The 11377-nt window shown below is 63.0% G+C and overlaps 2 protein-coding genes across 2 annotated transcripts; one reads left to right on the top strand and one right to left on the bottom strand.

Annotated features, from left to right (window-relative positions):
• The first annotated feature begins 397 nt into the window (after window positions 1-397).
• On the top strand, window positions 398-4277 carry EIF3G (eukaryotic translation initiation factor 3, subunit G). Its single transcript, XM_012641462.1, has 11 exons — window positions 398-482; window positions 614-660; window positions 1123-1206; window positions 1316-1404; window positions 1530-1589; window positions 2381-2485; window positions 2581-2770; window positions 3333-3440; window positions 3563-3699; window positions 3784-3890; window positions 4183-4277. The coding sequence occupies exons 1-11, from the start codon at window positions 463-465 to the stop codon at window positions 4196-4198; spliced, it is 963 nt and encodes a 320-aa protein (XP_012496916.1). The 5' UTR covers window positions 398-462; the 3' UTR covers window positions 4199-4277.
• A 122-nt stretch (window positions 4278-4399) lies between these two features.
• LOC105807937 (suppressor of SWI4 1 homolog) lies at window positions 4400-11128 on the bottom strand. The gene is made up of 13 exons (XM_012641461.1): window positions 11068-11128; window positions 10809-10979; window positions 9896-9997; window positions 9637-9687; window positions 9355-9525; window positions 8665-8741; window positions 8362-8469; window positions 8142-8265; window positions 7978-8056; window positions 7767-7896; window positions 7523-7680; window positions 7361-7441; window positions 4400-5689 (listed from the first exon to the last, which is right to left on the bottom strand). Exons 1-13 carry the CDS (start codon window positions 11083-11085, stop codon window positions 4581-4583), a joined length of 2379 nt encoding a protein of 792 aa, XP_012496915.1. The 5' UTR covers window positions 11086-11128; the 3' UTR covers window positions 4400-4580.
• Window positions 11129-11377: the final 249 nt, after the last annotated feature.

Here is an 11377-nt window from a genome sequence, read left to right as displayed (position 1 = left end):
GTGGCGCGTGCCTGTAGTCCCAGCTACCTGGAAGGTTGAGGCAGGAGGATCGCTTGAGCCCAGGAGTTTGAGGTTGCTGTGAGCTAGGCTGACGGCACTCTAGTCCGGGCAACAGGGTGAGACTCTGTCTCAGAAAAAAAAAAAAAAAAGAGTGAGCACCCATCCATCCATCCATCCATCTATTCATCTACGCATCTATCCACCCACCCAGCCACCCACCTATCCATCTTTCCATCCATCCATCCGGTTAATAGGATGAGCCCTGAGATGCACCTTTGCTCCCTCGTCTGGCACCTCGTCTGGCACCAGCATAGCCCAGCAGCTTTGCCTCCACCCGCACGGTGGCGCTGTGGGCGCCGCGGCCGGGCCGCTCTAGACCATCGACGGCAGCACCGGAAGTCTCGTTCTTTCCCGCTTCCGCTCTCTGGCCCGGGCTAGGGCTGCGTGGAGAAGACTTCTGTAATGCCGACCGGAGACTTTGAGTGAGTTGGGGGTCGCAGGAGTGGGGGTCCGGGAGGCGGTCGGGGGGTCCTGGGGAGTATTACGGGGCCTGGGTGCGCCGAGGCCGTGGGGGCCGGGCCTCGCTGATTCCCCCGCAAACTTGTCCCCGCAGTTCGAAGCCCAGCTGGGCCGACCAGGTGGAGGAGGAGGGAGAGGACGGTGAGTGTCCCCGGGCGCCCTGGGTCGCCGCAGCCAGCCCCCAGCTCCGCCACTGCGGCCTGCTTCGACCGCCAACCCTGACACCGCGATCCGACCCCGCGTTCCCCGTCGGCAGCTAGCCCCAGCGCCAGCCCTGCGCCATCCTCGGGGCCAGCCTGTTGCCATCTCCAGGCGATCGCTGGCCGGCCAGTCCTCCTTCCTCCCATGCCACTGGCCACGTCCTCGCAGCTGCTCCCCTTCTCCGAGGACGCTGTACTAGCGCCCGGCCAGCTTTTTGGCCTGTCCCCCATATTCCTGCTGGCGATCCTCTGTCTTTGCCACTCAGGGTCCCCACAGCGCACTGTCCGCGAGCCCTCTGTCCCTGGTCCTGCCTTCCTCAGCTGTTGGTGTGGGTGTCATCCCAAAAGCTCTTCCATCTCAGCCTCTCGAGCTGATCCCTTCTCCCCACGCTCCCTCTCGCAGACAAATGTGTCACCAGCGAGCTCCTCCGGGGGATCCCATTGGCCACCGGGGACACCAGCCCAGAGCCTGAGCTACTGCCAGGAGGTTAGTGATGACTTCCACTGCACCCCTGTGGCCGCCTCACTCCCCAGCCCTGTCCTGCCTGGTCCCTGACACCCAGACTCACTCCCTCTCGCCTTTCTCCCTCTCCCAGCTCCTCTGCCGCCTCCCAAGGAGGTCATCAATGGCAACATAAAGACAGTGACTGAGTACAAGATAGATGATGATGGCAAAAAGTTCAAGGTGAGGGGGCGGGGACGGAGAAAGGGGGACTCTTGCTTAGGGATGTGGTTGGTAAGGAGATCCCTTGGTCCTAGGAGCCTGGATGGAGGTGTGGGAAGCCCTAACCTCCCCCCTCCCGTCCACAGATTGTCCGCACCTTCAGGATTGAGACCCGGAAGGCCTCAAAGGCTGTGGCAAGGAGGAAGGTGAGCCCCTCCTTCCCCAGAGCTGACCCCGGGGAGTTGGGAATCCTTACTCCCAGGGCCTTTGTTTTCAGAGGTGGGGTTTGACTGTTTGTGCCTATTTTGTTGAAGCAGAATGAGGGACTGGGGTGTTTGCACTCTCTTAGAGCCCTGAAAAGTCCGGGGCGCAGGAGCAGGTGGGGTTAGATTCTTATCCTCTTGGCCTGTCAACCCGGAGGAAAGGAACCAAGGCCTCCCTTGAGGTGGTCGTAGCGGCTCCCGTTTCCCCAGGGCTGCATGTTTCTGGAAGAATTGGTAGCAGTCAGTGCTCTTTGCTGTGTCCCTGTTCCAGACCCCACGCCAGGCACTTCGCGGGAGGTGTTTGCTCGTTTGTTCCGTCTCTCTAGAAGCCCAGGGAGGTGGGAAGCATGTGTCCTCTTATTGTATAGGGGAGGAAGCTGCGGCTCAGGTGGTTTGGCTCAAGGTTCCCTGTGGTCTGGGTGACCTCCGCACATCCCTGGACATGGCTCCCCGGCGGGGGCTGGTCCACCAACCTGCACGGGGCCCAGAAATGGGGACTGTGCCTCTGTCCCGTGCCCACCCTGCACCTGCCTCCGTTCTCTCTTAGGGAACATGGGGCTGGGAGCTACTCCTGCCTGCTGGAGCTGTCGCCGTTTACTGTTCCGGGGATGTTTGGGAGGATGAGAAATGGGGCCTAAGGCCCAGACGCTTTGGGGGTAGCTGTTGTGGGTGCCTCAGTGTGGGGTCCTGCCTGCCCTTGCCCTGACCCGTCCCCCGTCCCTCCCCGAGCACAGAACTGGAAGAAGTTCGGGAACTCAGAGTTTGACCCCCCGGGGCCCAATGTGGCCACCACCACCGTTAGCGATGATGTGTCCATGACTTTCATCACCAGCAAAGAGGTAAGTGGGGCAACAGCTGGGGGGCTGGGGTGTGTGCCAGTGAGGGGGGGAGGTGCGGCAGCCGCCTCTGAGCTGCCCCCACCCTCCCCTGCCAGGACCTGAACTGCCAGGAGGAGGAGGACCCAATGAACAAGCTCAAGGGCCAGAAGATAGTGTCCTGCCGCATCTGCAAGGGCGACCACTGGACCACCCGCTGCCCCTACAAGGACACTCTGGGGCCCATGCAGAAGGAGCTGGCTGAGCAGCTGGGCCTGTCCACCGGCGAGAAGGAGAAGCTGCCAGGAGGTGGGGGCCGGGGGGTGCGCTGTCAGGGAGCCCTTGGTCACCGTCTGCTGACTGTGTATGGGCACTGCCCCCAATATCCCCTTTGTGGCTGTCACCTCACCCCCAACACACACAGCAGTGTTGGCACCGCTATGCTGTGGCATGGTCTGGGTTTGATGCCCGGCACATCCTCTTGTGAGCTTACCTGTGATTTGCATGTGATAGGCACTTGTCACCTGCCACTCGGGGACCTGAGGACTGTCCCTACTGTGTGTCCCGTGCCTGCTGTCCCCTTGAATTGTAAGGCTGGCCTTTCTATTTTCTGTGGTTCTCGGCCCTCTGGGGCCTATAGCGCTGTGGGCACCTGTGACCACATCCACCGTGGTTTCTGCCAGCATGGCTGGCAAGGTGCTCCAGTGGTGTCGGTTTCCTGGCTGGGAGCTTGGTGTCACCGTGACCACTGAGGCTCCTGGCCTCAAAGGGGCCAACCAGACGCCTGTGGCTGGGCAGATGGTACCTGGGCCGGGTCAGGGCTGGAGGCACCAGCCTCCTGGCTGAACGCGACTGTGCTTTTGGTCCCCAGAGCTGGAGCCCGTGCAGGCCGCCCAGAACAAGACGGGGAAGTACGTGCCACCGAGCCTGCGCGACGGGGCCAGCCGCCGCGGGGAGTCCATGCAGCCCAACCGCAGAGGTGAGGGGCGCCCAGCGCCGGGTGGGCAGCTCCCAGTACCCTGTCGTCGTCCCTGGGCTGTGTGCGCATGTGGGGGCCGGGCGGGGCCTCCCACTCACAGCCACCTCGCCTCACCCATACAGCTGATGACAATGCCACCATCCGTGTCACCAACCTGTCAGAGGACACGCGGGAGACCGACCTGCAGGAGCTCTTCCGGCCCTTCGGCTCCATCTCCCGCATCTACCTGGCTAAGGACAAGACGACCGGCCAGTCCAAGGTGGGGGGTGGCCGTAATGCGGGGGTGGGAGGTCAGTCATCTGTCCTGGCTCGCAGCCCCCTGACCCTGCCCTGCTCTCCCCAGGGCTTTGCCTTCATAAGCTTCCACCGCCGCGAGGATGCCGCCCGCGCCATCGCTGGGGTGTCCGGCTTTGGCTACGACCACCTCATCCTCAACGTCGAGTGGGCCAAGTAAGACCCCTGCCCCTGCCCTGTCTCCTCCCAGCACCTGTGGGCCCCGCACCACTGCAGCAGTCACCCAGCCTCTTTAGAGGTGACAGTCTTTTATTGTCCTTTGCCAAACCTTGCAGAGGGGCAGATAGGCGCCAGGTAGCAGGTGTCATGCCTGGGGCCCACTGTTGGCCCAGCTCTGCGTGCCCTTTGTCACACCCCGCCTAAGTGTCGGGGGTCTTGGGGGACCCTTCTTGGGGAGCCTGAAGCCCTTGCCTTGCTGTTGTCCTCAGCACCTCCTCTCTGTCCCTAGGCCATCCACCAACTAAGCCAGCTGCCACCACAACACTCGGCCCAGGACCCTTGGCGACAGAAGGCAGCCTCTGAGGACAGGGGCAATAAAAAGGCTCAAGTCACCCTACACGTGTCCTGTTTATTGTTGCGTCTCAGCACCCTGTGGCCGGTGGGGCCCTCCCCTCTCCCCAGCCATGGGTCTGTTTCCCGGCTCAGTGTGTGGGTGGGAGATGCGACCGCTCCGGCCTGGGCTTGAGCTGGTCCTGCCCTGGCGGTGACCACAGGTTGCTGTGGGGGAGGAAGTGGCAGGTGGGGCCTGTTGGCACCTTGGGGCCAGGGACCCGCTGCGATCCTGGTTCTGTGGCACTTCATGGTCCCAACACCTTGCAGTGAGGAGGAAGCTCAAAATAGGCCAGGTCATGGGCTCAGCTCGGGGGACTGGGGCTCTGAGCTCTTGGAGGTGGCTGTGACATCAAGGGCCAGGGCTTGGCCGGTGCTCTTGGCGTCTTCTGGGTTCCTGCCCCTGCCACAGCTGGGGCGGCGCTGGCGGCAGCAGCCCAGGCTGGGCGCCACGGCCATGTAGAGCAGCGGGTGGATGCAGAAGGCCAAGGGCATGAGGCCCCGCATCACCTGGTAGCCCAGGTAGGGCCCCAGCTCCAGGGCCGCCTCGGCCTGCGCCACGTCCGCAAAGCCCGGGCAGCGGGCACGCCAGCGCCGCCGGGCATCCGTATTGAGCACCTGCGTGATGTGGTAGGGCACATAGGAGCTGGCATAGAGGGCCACACCGCTGGCCACCAGCACTACCACACGCAGCTTCTCGGCCGCGGTCATGCCAGGGCTGCGCAGCACGGCACACCCGAGGGCGCTGTAGGCCGCCAGGCTGAGCAGCAGAGGCAGGCCGCAGCCCAGCCCCGCCAGCGCCAGGCTGTAGGCCCTGTAGGCCTCAAGCCGGAGTTCGTCCGCCGTCCCCAGGCACTTGATGCAGGCCTCGGGATTGGCCACGCTGCACCTGGCCACCTCCTGCTGCGGCCTCTTCAGGTGGGAGAAGCTCAGGGTGGGCGCGGCCAGCAGGGCTGCCAGGACCCAGCCCGCGGTGCTGAGGGCCCAGGCGTGCTTGGGCTGCAGGTGGCTGCGGGTGAAGAACGGGTGCACGATGCCCAGGTAGCGGTTGAGGCTGATGCAGGTGATGAAGATGACGCTGCCCAGAAGGTTGCAGGTGAAGAGGAAGCGCTCCAGGCGGCACGCGGCCTCCCCGTAGCGCCAGTGCTTGGGCGGGTACAAGTAGGCGGCCAGCGGGGGCAGCGTCAGGGCACAGAGCAGGTCACTGACCGCAAGCTGGGCAGAGAAGACCACAGCCGGATGCCATGGGCGCTGCTCCCGCGTGCCGAAGCGGTACAGGGCCAGGCCATTGGCAACTACAGCCACCAGGAACTCGGCCACCAGCACGGGCCACAGGAAGTCCCCCTGGAACCTACTGAGGATGCGGTCGGCAGCCGCCGAGAAGTTGGCTGGGCACGGCTTGGCACCTGTGGACAGAAGGTGTCGCTGCCGAGACCCGTCCTCTGGGAAAGTGGCTCCTGCTGCCCCAGAGCCCTTGTTTGATGGGGCAGACCTGTCCCTTGACTTGAGTCCTTTCCTCTCCCTGGAAGGGGGGCCAGGCTCAGCTCCTTTATATGGAATCTGGGGCCGTCATTCAGCTGACAAGTTTGTGGGGCTCTCCCAGGTCCCTCGCCCCCAAGGAACAGCTGGGGCAAACCAGGCAGTCCCCGGCCTCAGGTTGCACATATAACTTGGTTGTGCCCACCGTGAGCCATTGGGCTGGGGCGGAGGAACAGGAGTCCCCAAGCCCACTACAACCTTCCTCGAGGTCTGTCAGCAAGTACTGTCCCGCCCTCAGCCCCACCCAGGTGCAGTCCCCCATCTACCTGGACTAGCCCAGTCGCCTCTGCCTTGGACTCCTGGCTGTGGCCGTCACCCGTCTATTCTCCCCACAGCCACCAGGGGGTGCTAGTGAGCGCCGCATCAGTCCGGCCTGTCTGCTCCCAGATGCTAACCCGGTTGCTGCCAGACTCATCCCACAGGGCCACCCCTGTGGCCCCACCCCACACACTCCCACCTCCTCCTGCGCTCCCTGACTCACACCCTACAGCAGCGCCACTCTGGCTCCCGGGCTGTTCCTTCTGCCTGAGTCACCTGCCAGACCTGAAGGCTCCCTTCCCACCTCCTCCTGGTTTCTGGCCCATCCCCGAAGGTCCTGCCCTGGCCACCCTGACATTGACAGTGCACCCTGCACGCCTGCCTCCTTGTCGAGTTTTCCTCCACAGCCTGCCAGCTCCCTGTGATCCCTGAGAACATGCCCTTCAGCAGAGAAGGGTGCCCTTCCTGCCCATGGCAGGGCCCGGCACCCAGCAGCACTGGGGCGGCTCCCTCCTCCCCTGTACCCACTCCCTGCAGGCAGGGACACCCCTCCCCACCAGGACTGCTGGGCCCAGACCTGGGTTTTAACCCAACTCCCTTCCAAACTTTCTGAAAACCAGTGGCTGTTCCCTACCTGACCCATCACCCGCTCCTTACCCAAGATGGTGGCCGCCATGCTCCGCACGCACCCAGCCTCTGGGTCTGCCACCCACGCGGTGCCCAGGCCCCTCCCCAAGCTGCACTCAGCATGGCTGGCCCCTCCCCGGCGGCAGCTCTAACCTCAGCCGCTTCCTTCCTCCTTCCTCTCGGCACCACGGCCTCTCAGGCACACAGGTTAACAGGGCCCTTGCTGGGGACAAGCCCAGGACCGCCAGACTGTGGCCAGCCCTGCCTGCGGCCCCCTCAGTAAAACCACCCCACCTCAGGGCGGAGACCAGGTCGGAATGCTGGGTGCTGCTGGCCCGGGCGCTCTGGGTGGACCCCATCCCGGAAGCAGACACAGACTCGAAGCCCGTTCAGGCATTTATTGCGGCGGGAAGGAGGGAAACGGCTCCTTTATGAAAGGAAACCGAGGGCCGCACCTGGAGCCCCAGGGCCGGTCTCTCGGGCCCCAATCTGGGGCATTCCGTCCGCAGCTCGAGCTGGGGCTCAGGCCACTCTCTTGGGTGGCCGTGGCTGGCCTCGCCGGCGACCCCGGGCAGCCCCTCTGGACCCCAGCTTGGTCTGGGCTCCCTGAAGCCTGTCCTTGGGCTTTGGAAGTCTCTGGTCACTGTGGCGGCCCTTGCCTCGGTCCCGTCCCCGCTGTGGCCTGCCCGAAGACCAGGTGTGTCGTCTCCGCTTGGCCGCCATGGGGAACATGTCTGCAGGGAGGGACCGTGTCAGGGCCCCCAGGAAACAAGGACAGACCCTGGGCGCCCAGCCCCACACACCCTGGCACACACCCTCATCAGGCTCCTCGCCCACGGCCTGGCGGAAATACTCGGCTTCATCCTCCTCCTCCTCCCTCTGGTTGTCCTCCAGAGAGGTCCCAGGGTCCTCGGCATCACTGTCTCCGTCGGCCTTGGCCCGTTTCTTCCTCATGCCCTCCAGGCTCTTCTTCCTGGGGGCGGTGGTGTCAGTCGGTGTCAGTGGATGTGGCCACCTGCACCTGGGAACCCCGCCCACCCACTGCCCGCAGCCCCAGACCTGTGGGCCTCACGCTGCTCCTGTTTGCGCTGCACGTTCTCGGCCTGCTGGGCCTGTCTCTGGGCCTTGAGTTGCAGCTTATGCTCCTTGGCAGCCAGCATGGCCTGGAGCTCCTCCTCCGTCTTGTGCACTGTGCAGAGGGCGTGGTTCACTGAGCGCACCCAGCACCTGTGACCCCTCCCCCATCACCGCGTCCCAGTCCCAGCCTCACCGAAGCGATGGAACACCACTTTGCCCTCCCCGAGGCCGTCCTGAATCTTGATGAGCTGCAGTGTCATCCGAGGACCAATCTGGGAGACACGTGGGAGAAGACAGTCAGTCCTTCCTTGGGGCAGGGGGCTGCCAGAGGAAGTCACCGCTGCCACCGGGCCTCACCTCCGTGAGCCGCACGGCGCTCTGCTGGGCCTGCATGTTGCCACGTCCCGCGACCGCCTGGGGTAGCTCAGTGATGTTGTGCTCACCATCGGGCTCCGCCTCGCTCTCTGACAGCCCCGCACCCCTGTGTGGGGAACATGTGGGGCTCAGCTGGGGATCCCAGGCTCCAGGGACAGCTCTAGGGTCCCCTGCACAGCCTCCCGCCCTGTGCCCTCCTCACGTGGCCAGCAGCTCGCTGATGTCCTGCAGGCGACTCATGTTGGGGAACTTCTCCTGGAGGAGCTTCTTCATGCCACGACTTGCTCCCACAGGAACGACTTTGATGCTACTGCAGGGGCAGGAACAGGCAGGGAGAGGGGCTTAGGGTCATGGGGTCGGAGGTCAGCTCCACGTCCCCTGCTATTCCAGAGCGCGTCAGGGCGTTTACTTTGAGACTGAGCAATCACAGAGCCTCAGAGGCAGTGCTGTCATCAGCCGCACTGGGAAGCCCCACCCTGCGCCCCCTCCGTCCTGGAACACTCACTAATGGCGGAAGTCCAGCTCCTGCGACTCAGGGTTGTAGTTGACGAGAAGGCAGCGCTTGATGGTGTTCAGGTTGACCTGGGAGAGGCAGAGGGCGTGGGCTGCTAGCGGCCTCACCGCATGCTCCGGCAGACACGGCAAGTGTGGGGGGAGCGCGGGGGCTATGGGGCTGCAAGTGGTGTCCATGCATGGCCTGGGGTGCTGGCCCCACTGAGGCCACCCGCATCAGACTTCCTGATGACTGGCACTTTTATAATAAGCCCAACTTGAGAATCAAAGGTGCCAGGGATTCGGGGCTAGGGCTTTGGAGCCAGACAGATGTAAAGATCCAGGCCTGGCCAGGCGTGGTGTGGCTCACGCCTATAATCCCAGTGCTCTGGGAGGCTGAGGCAGGAGGATCCCTTGAGCCCAGGAGTTCAAGGCTGCAGTGAGCTATGATTACACCACTGTACTACAGCCTGGGCGACAAAGCCAGACCAGAACCTGACTCTTAAAAAAAAAATCACTGGCATCGTTTCGCATCTGCCAGACGAGGAGGCTGCTCACGGGGCTGGGGGTAAAACCCTGGACACTTTTGCTGAGCGTCACTGAACACAAGGAAAATCTGACCTCAGCCATCAGGCCAGGGCCTGTGGTACGCACTGCCTGCTCCATCCACCCCACACCCGCCACCTCGCCAGGCCAAGCCTACCTTATGCACGTTGATGGAGGGGAACAGGTTCTGGAACATGGTGGCCATGAGCTTCACGTGCATGCCGTGGGGGCCGAAGCTGTTGAGCACCAGGAGTGGGGGGTGGACAAACTGCTGTTCGTGCATGCGGTGCCGGCGCAGTGAGGAGACCACATCACGCACCAGTGTGTACTGCAGGGCAGGGCAGGGCGAGGAGCGAGTGACCACCCACCGCACACACTGGGGCCACCCCCAAGCCCAGCTCCCACCCCACATGGCCCTCCTACCACCTCCAGCCCTCACCTTGTTAACCTGGAAGGTCAAGGTGGGGCCTCCTGGGAGGCGCATCAGCTTCTGCAGGAGAACAAAGGATCAGCGAGGGTAGAATTGTCTACTTAGGGAGCCGGGGAGGGTGGGGAGTGGGAACCTCCGCCCCAACTCTTCTTCAGAGCGTTTACTTTGAAGCCAAAATCATGGCAGCTCAGAGGCAAACGGGTTCATCACAAGAGATGGGGGACGTTGAGGGGCCTGTGGGACGTGAAGGGGGAGGGTGTCCACTTACAAAGTAGACATTGGTCTCTGTTTTGCTCAAGATCAAGAAGTGTGTGACCCCAAGAGGTCCAGCCACCGCTATACAGTCCTTCAGTGAGTTCTTTTTACGAACCTGAAAGTTACAAAAAGAAAAAGGACAAACATAGCTATCCCTTACTGAGCAAACACTGTAAGCGTAAGGCGATGATCCTATTATATGCTCTATCTTGCATCTGACCCTTCTGACAAGCCCAAGGGAGTGACAGAACCCTGGTCCTTAGAGCCAATCAATCAGACTTGAATTGAGTACCACCACTGCCCCTTGCTTAGGTGCATCTCCCCATTTGACAGATGAGCAAACTGAGGTCCAGCGAGGTTAAGTAAAACTTGCTCCAGGGCCTCTGGGAGAAGTAAAGTTTCCAATCCCACTGTTTGCAGAGTCCACTCTTTTTTTTTTTGAGACAGAGTCTCACTCCATTGCCCTGAGTAGACTGCCGTGGCCTCAGCCTAGCACACAGCAACCTCAAACTCTTGGGCTGAAGCGCTCCTCCTGCCTCAACCTCCTGGAGTAGCTGGGACTACAGGCACACACCACGACGCCCGGCTAATTTTTATCTTTTTAGTAGAGACGGGGTCTCGCTCTTGCTCAGGCTGGTCTCGAACTCCTGAGCTCGAGCAATGCTCCCTACCGCCTCGGCCTCCTAGAGTGCTAGGATTCCAGGCGTGAGCCACCGCGCCCGGCCTCAGAGTCCAGTCTTAACCGTCAGGCTCAGGCAACCAACTAAGCCCCACAAAGCCTTGAGAAGCAAAGACAATGGTCCCCACGAGTGTCCCTTTCTCCAGCCGGGGAGACTGAGGCCTCTCACGGCTTTACAGCGGGTGTCAGAACCGCAGCCGCGACGATGGGGCCCAGGATGGGTGGAGGCGGAGTTCGTGGTGCAGACCTGCAGGCGGGTGGCGGTGAGTGGCTCCATGACCCGCCGCAAGTCCAGGCTGAGCTGCCGGATGCTGTGACCCGCGCAGCCCCGCGTGAACACGAACGAGTGCGGCTGCGCGGCATAGGCCTCGAGGTTGCGGAGCTGCGCCTGGGCGCGCGCGCGCTTCTGGTGCCGGGACTGCGGGGACAAGAGACGCGCAGTGAGCCCCGAGCCCTCCGCAGGGACCCCGTCCTCGCTCCCCTCCTGCCCGGCCGCCGCGTCTCACCCGCCCGGACTGTCCCATGCCGCCGTCTCCTCCACGAGGCCGCCTCTGTCGGCCGCTTCCGGCCCGGTTCTTGCTCACCTCCGGCGCCTGGGAGGCGTCACGTGAGACTGGCGCGGCGCGATGACGTCACCAGACGGGCCTGCGCATCAGGTTGCCTCCGAGAGCGGGGGGTGGAGGTGGAATCTTTGGAAGGGTTGCTATGGAGACACCGGGTGCCTGTTTCCACGGAAACTGGGGGCGGGGCTATGAGGCTCCCGGCTTCGGAGAAACCGGTCTGCGCGTTCGAATCCCGTCTCGGCCTATTTCCTCT

Source organism: Propithecus coquereli, unplaced genomic scaffold (genome assembly GCF_000956105.1).
Source record: "Propithecus coquereli isolate 6110/MARCELLA unplaced genomic scaffold, Pcoq_1.0 Scaffold164, whole genome shotgun sequence".
Classification (NCBI taxonomy): domain Eukaryota; kingdom Metazoa; phylum Chordata; class Mammalia; order Primates; family Indriidae; genus Propithecus; species Propithecus coquereli.
The sequence above is the reverse complement of the archived record's forward strand: the minus strand, read 5'-3'. Positions and strand labels throughout refer to the sequence as shown.

Bases quoted from the DNA above. Each gene is read 5' to 3' on its own strand.
- EIF3G (XM_012641462.1), top strand. From the start codon at position 463: ATGCCGACCGGAGACTTTGA. The intron at 1,405-1,529 runs GTGAGGGGGCGG...TCCCGTCCACAG, and splicing joins ATGATGGCAAAAAGTTCAAG to ATTGTCCGCACCTTCAGGAT. The intron at 3,441-3,562 runs GTGAGGGGCGCC...TCACCCATACAG, and splicing joins CATGCAGCCCAACCGCAGAG to CTGATGACAATGCCACCATC.
- LOC105807937 (XM_012641461.1), bottom strand. The intron at 8,470-8,664 runs GTGAGTGTTCCA...CTGCCCCTGCAG, and splicing joins GAGCTGGACTTCCGCCATTA to TAGCATCAAAGTCGTTCCTG. The intron at 7,897-7,977 runs GTGAGGCTGGGA...CCCTCTGCACAG, and splicing joins AGTGGTGTTCCATCGCTTCG to TGCACAAGACGGAGGAGGAG.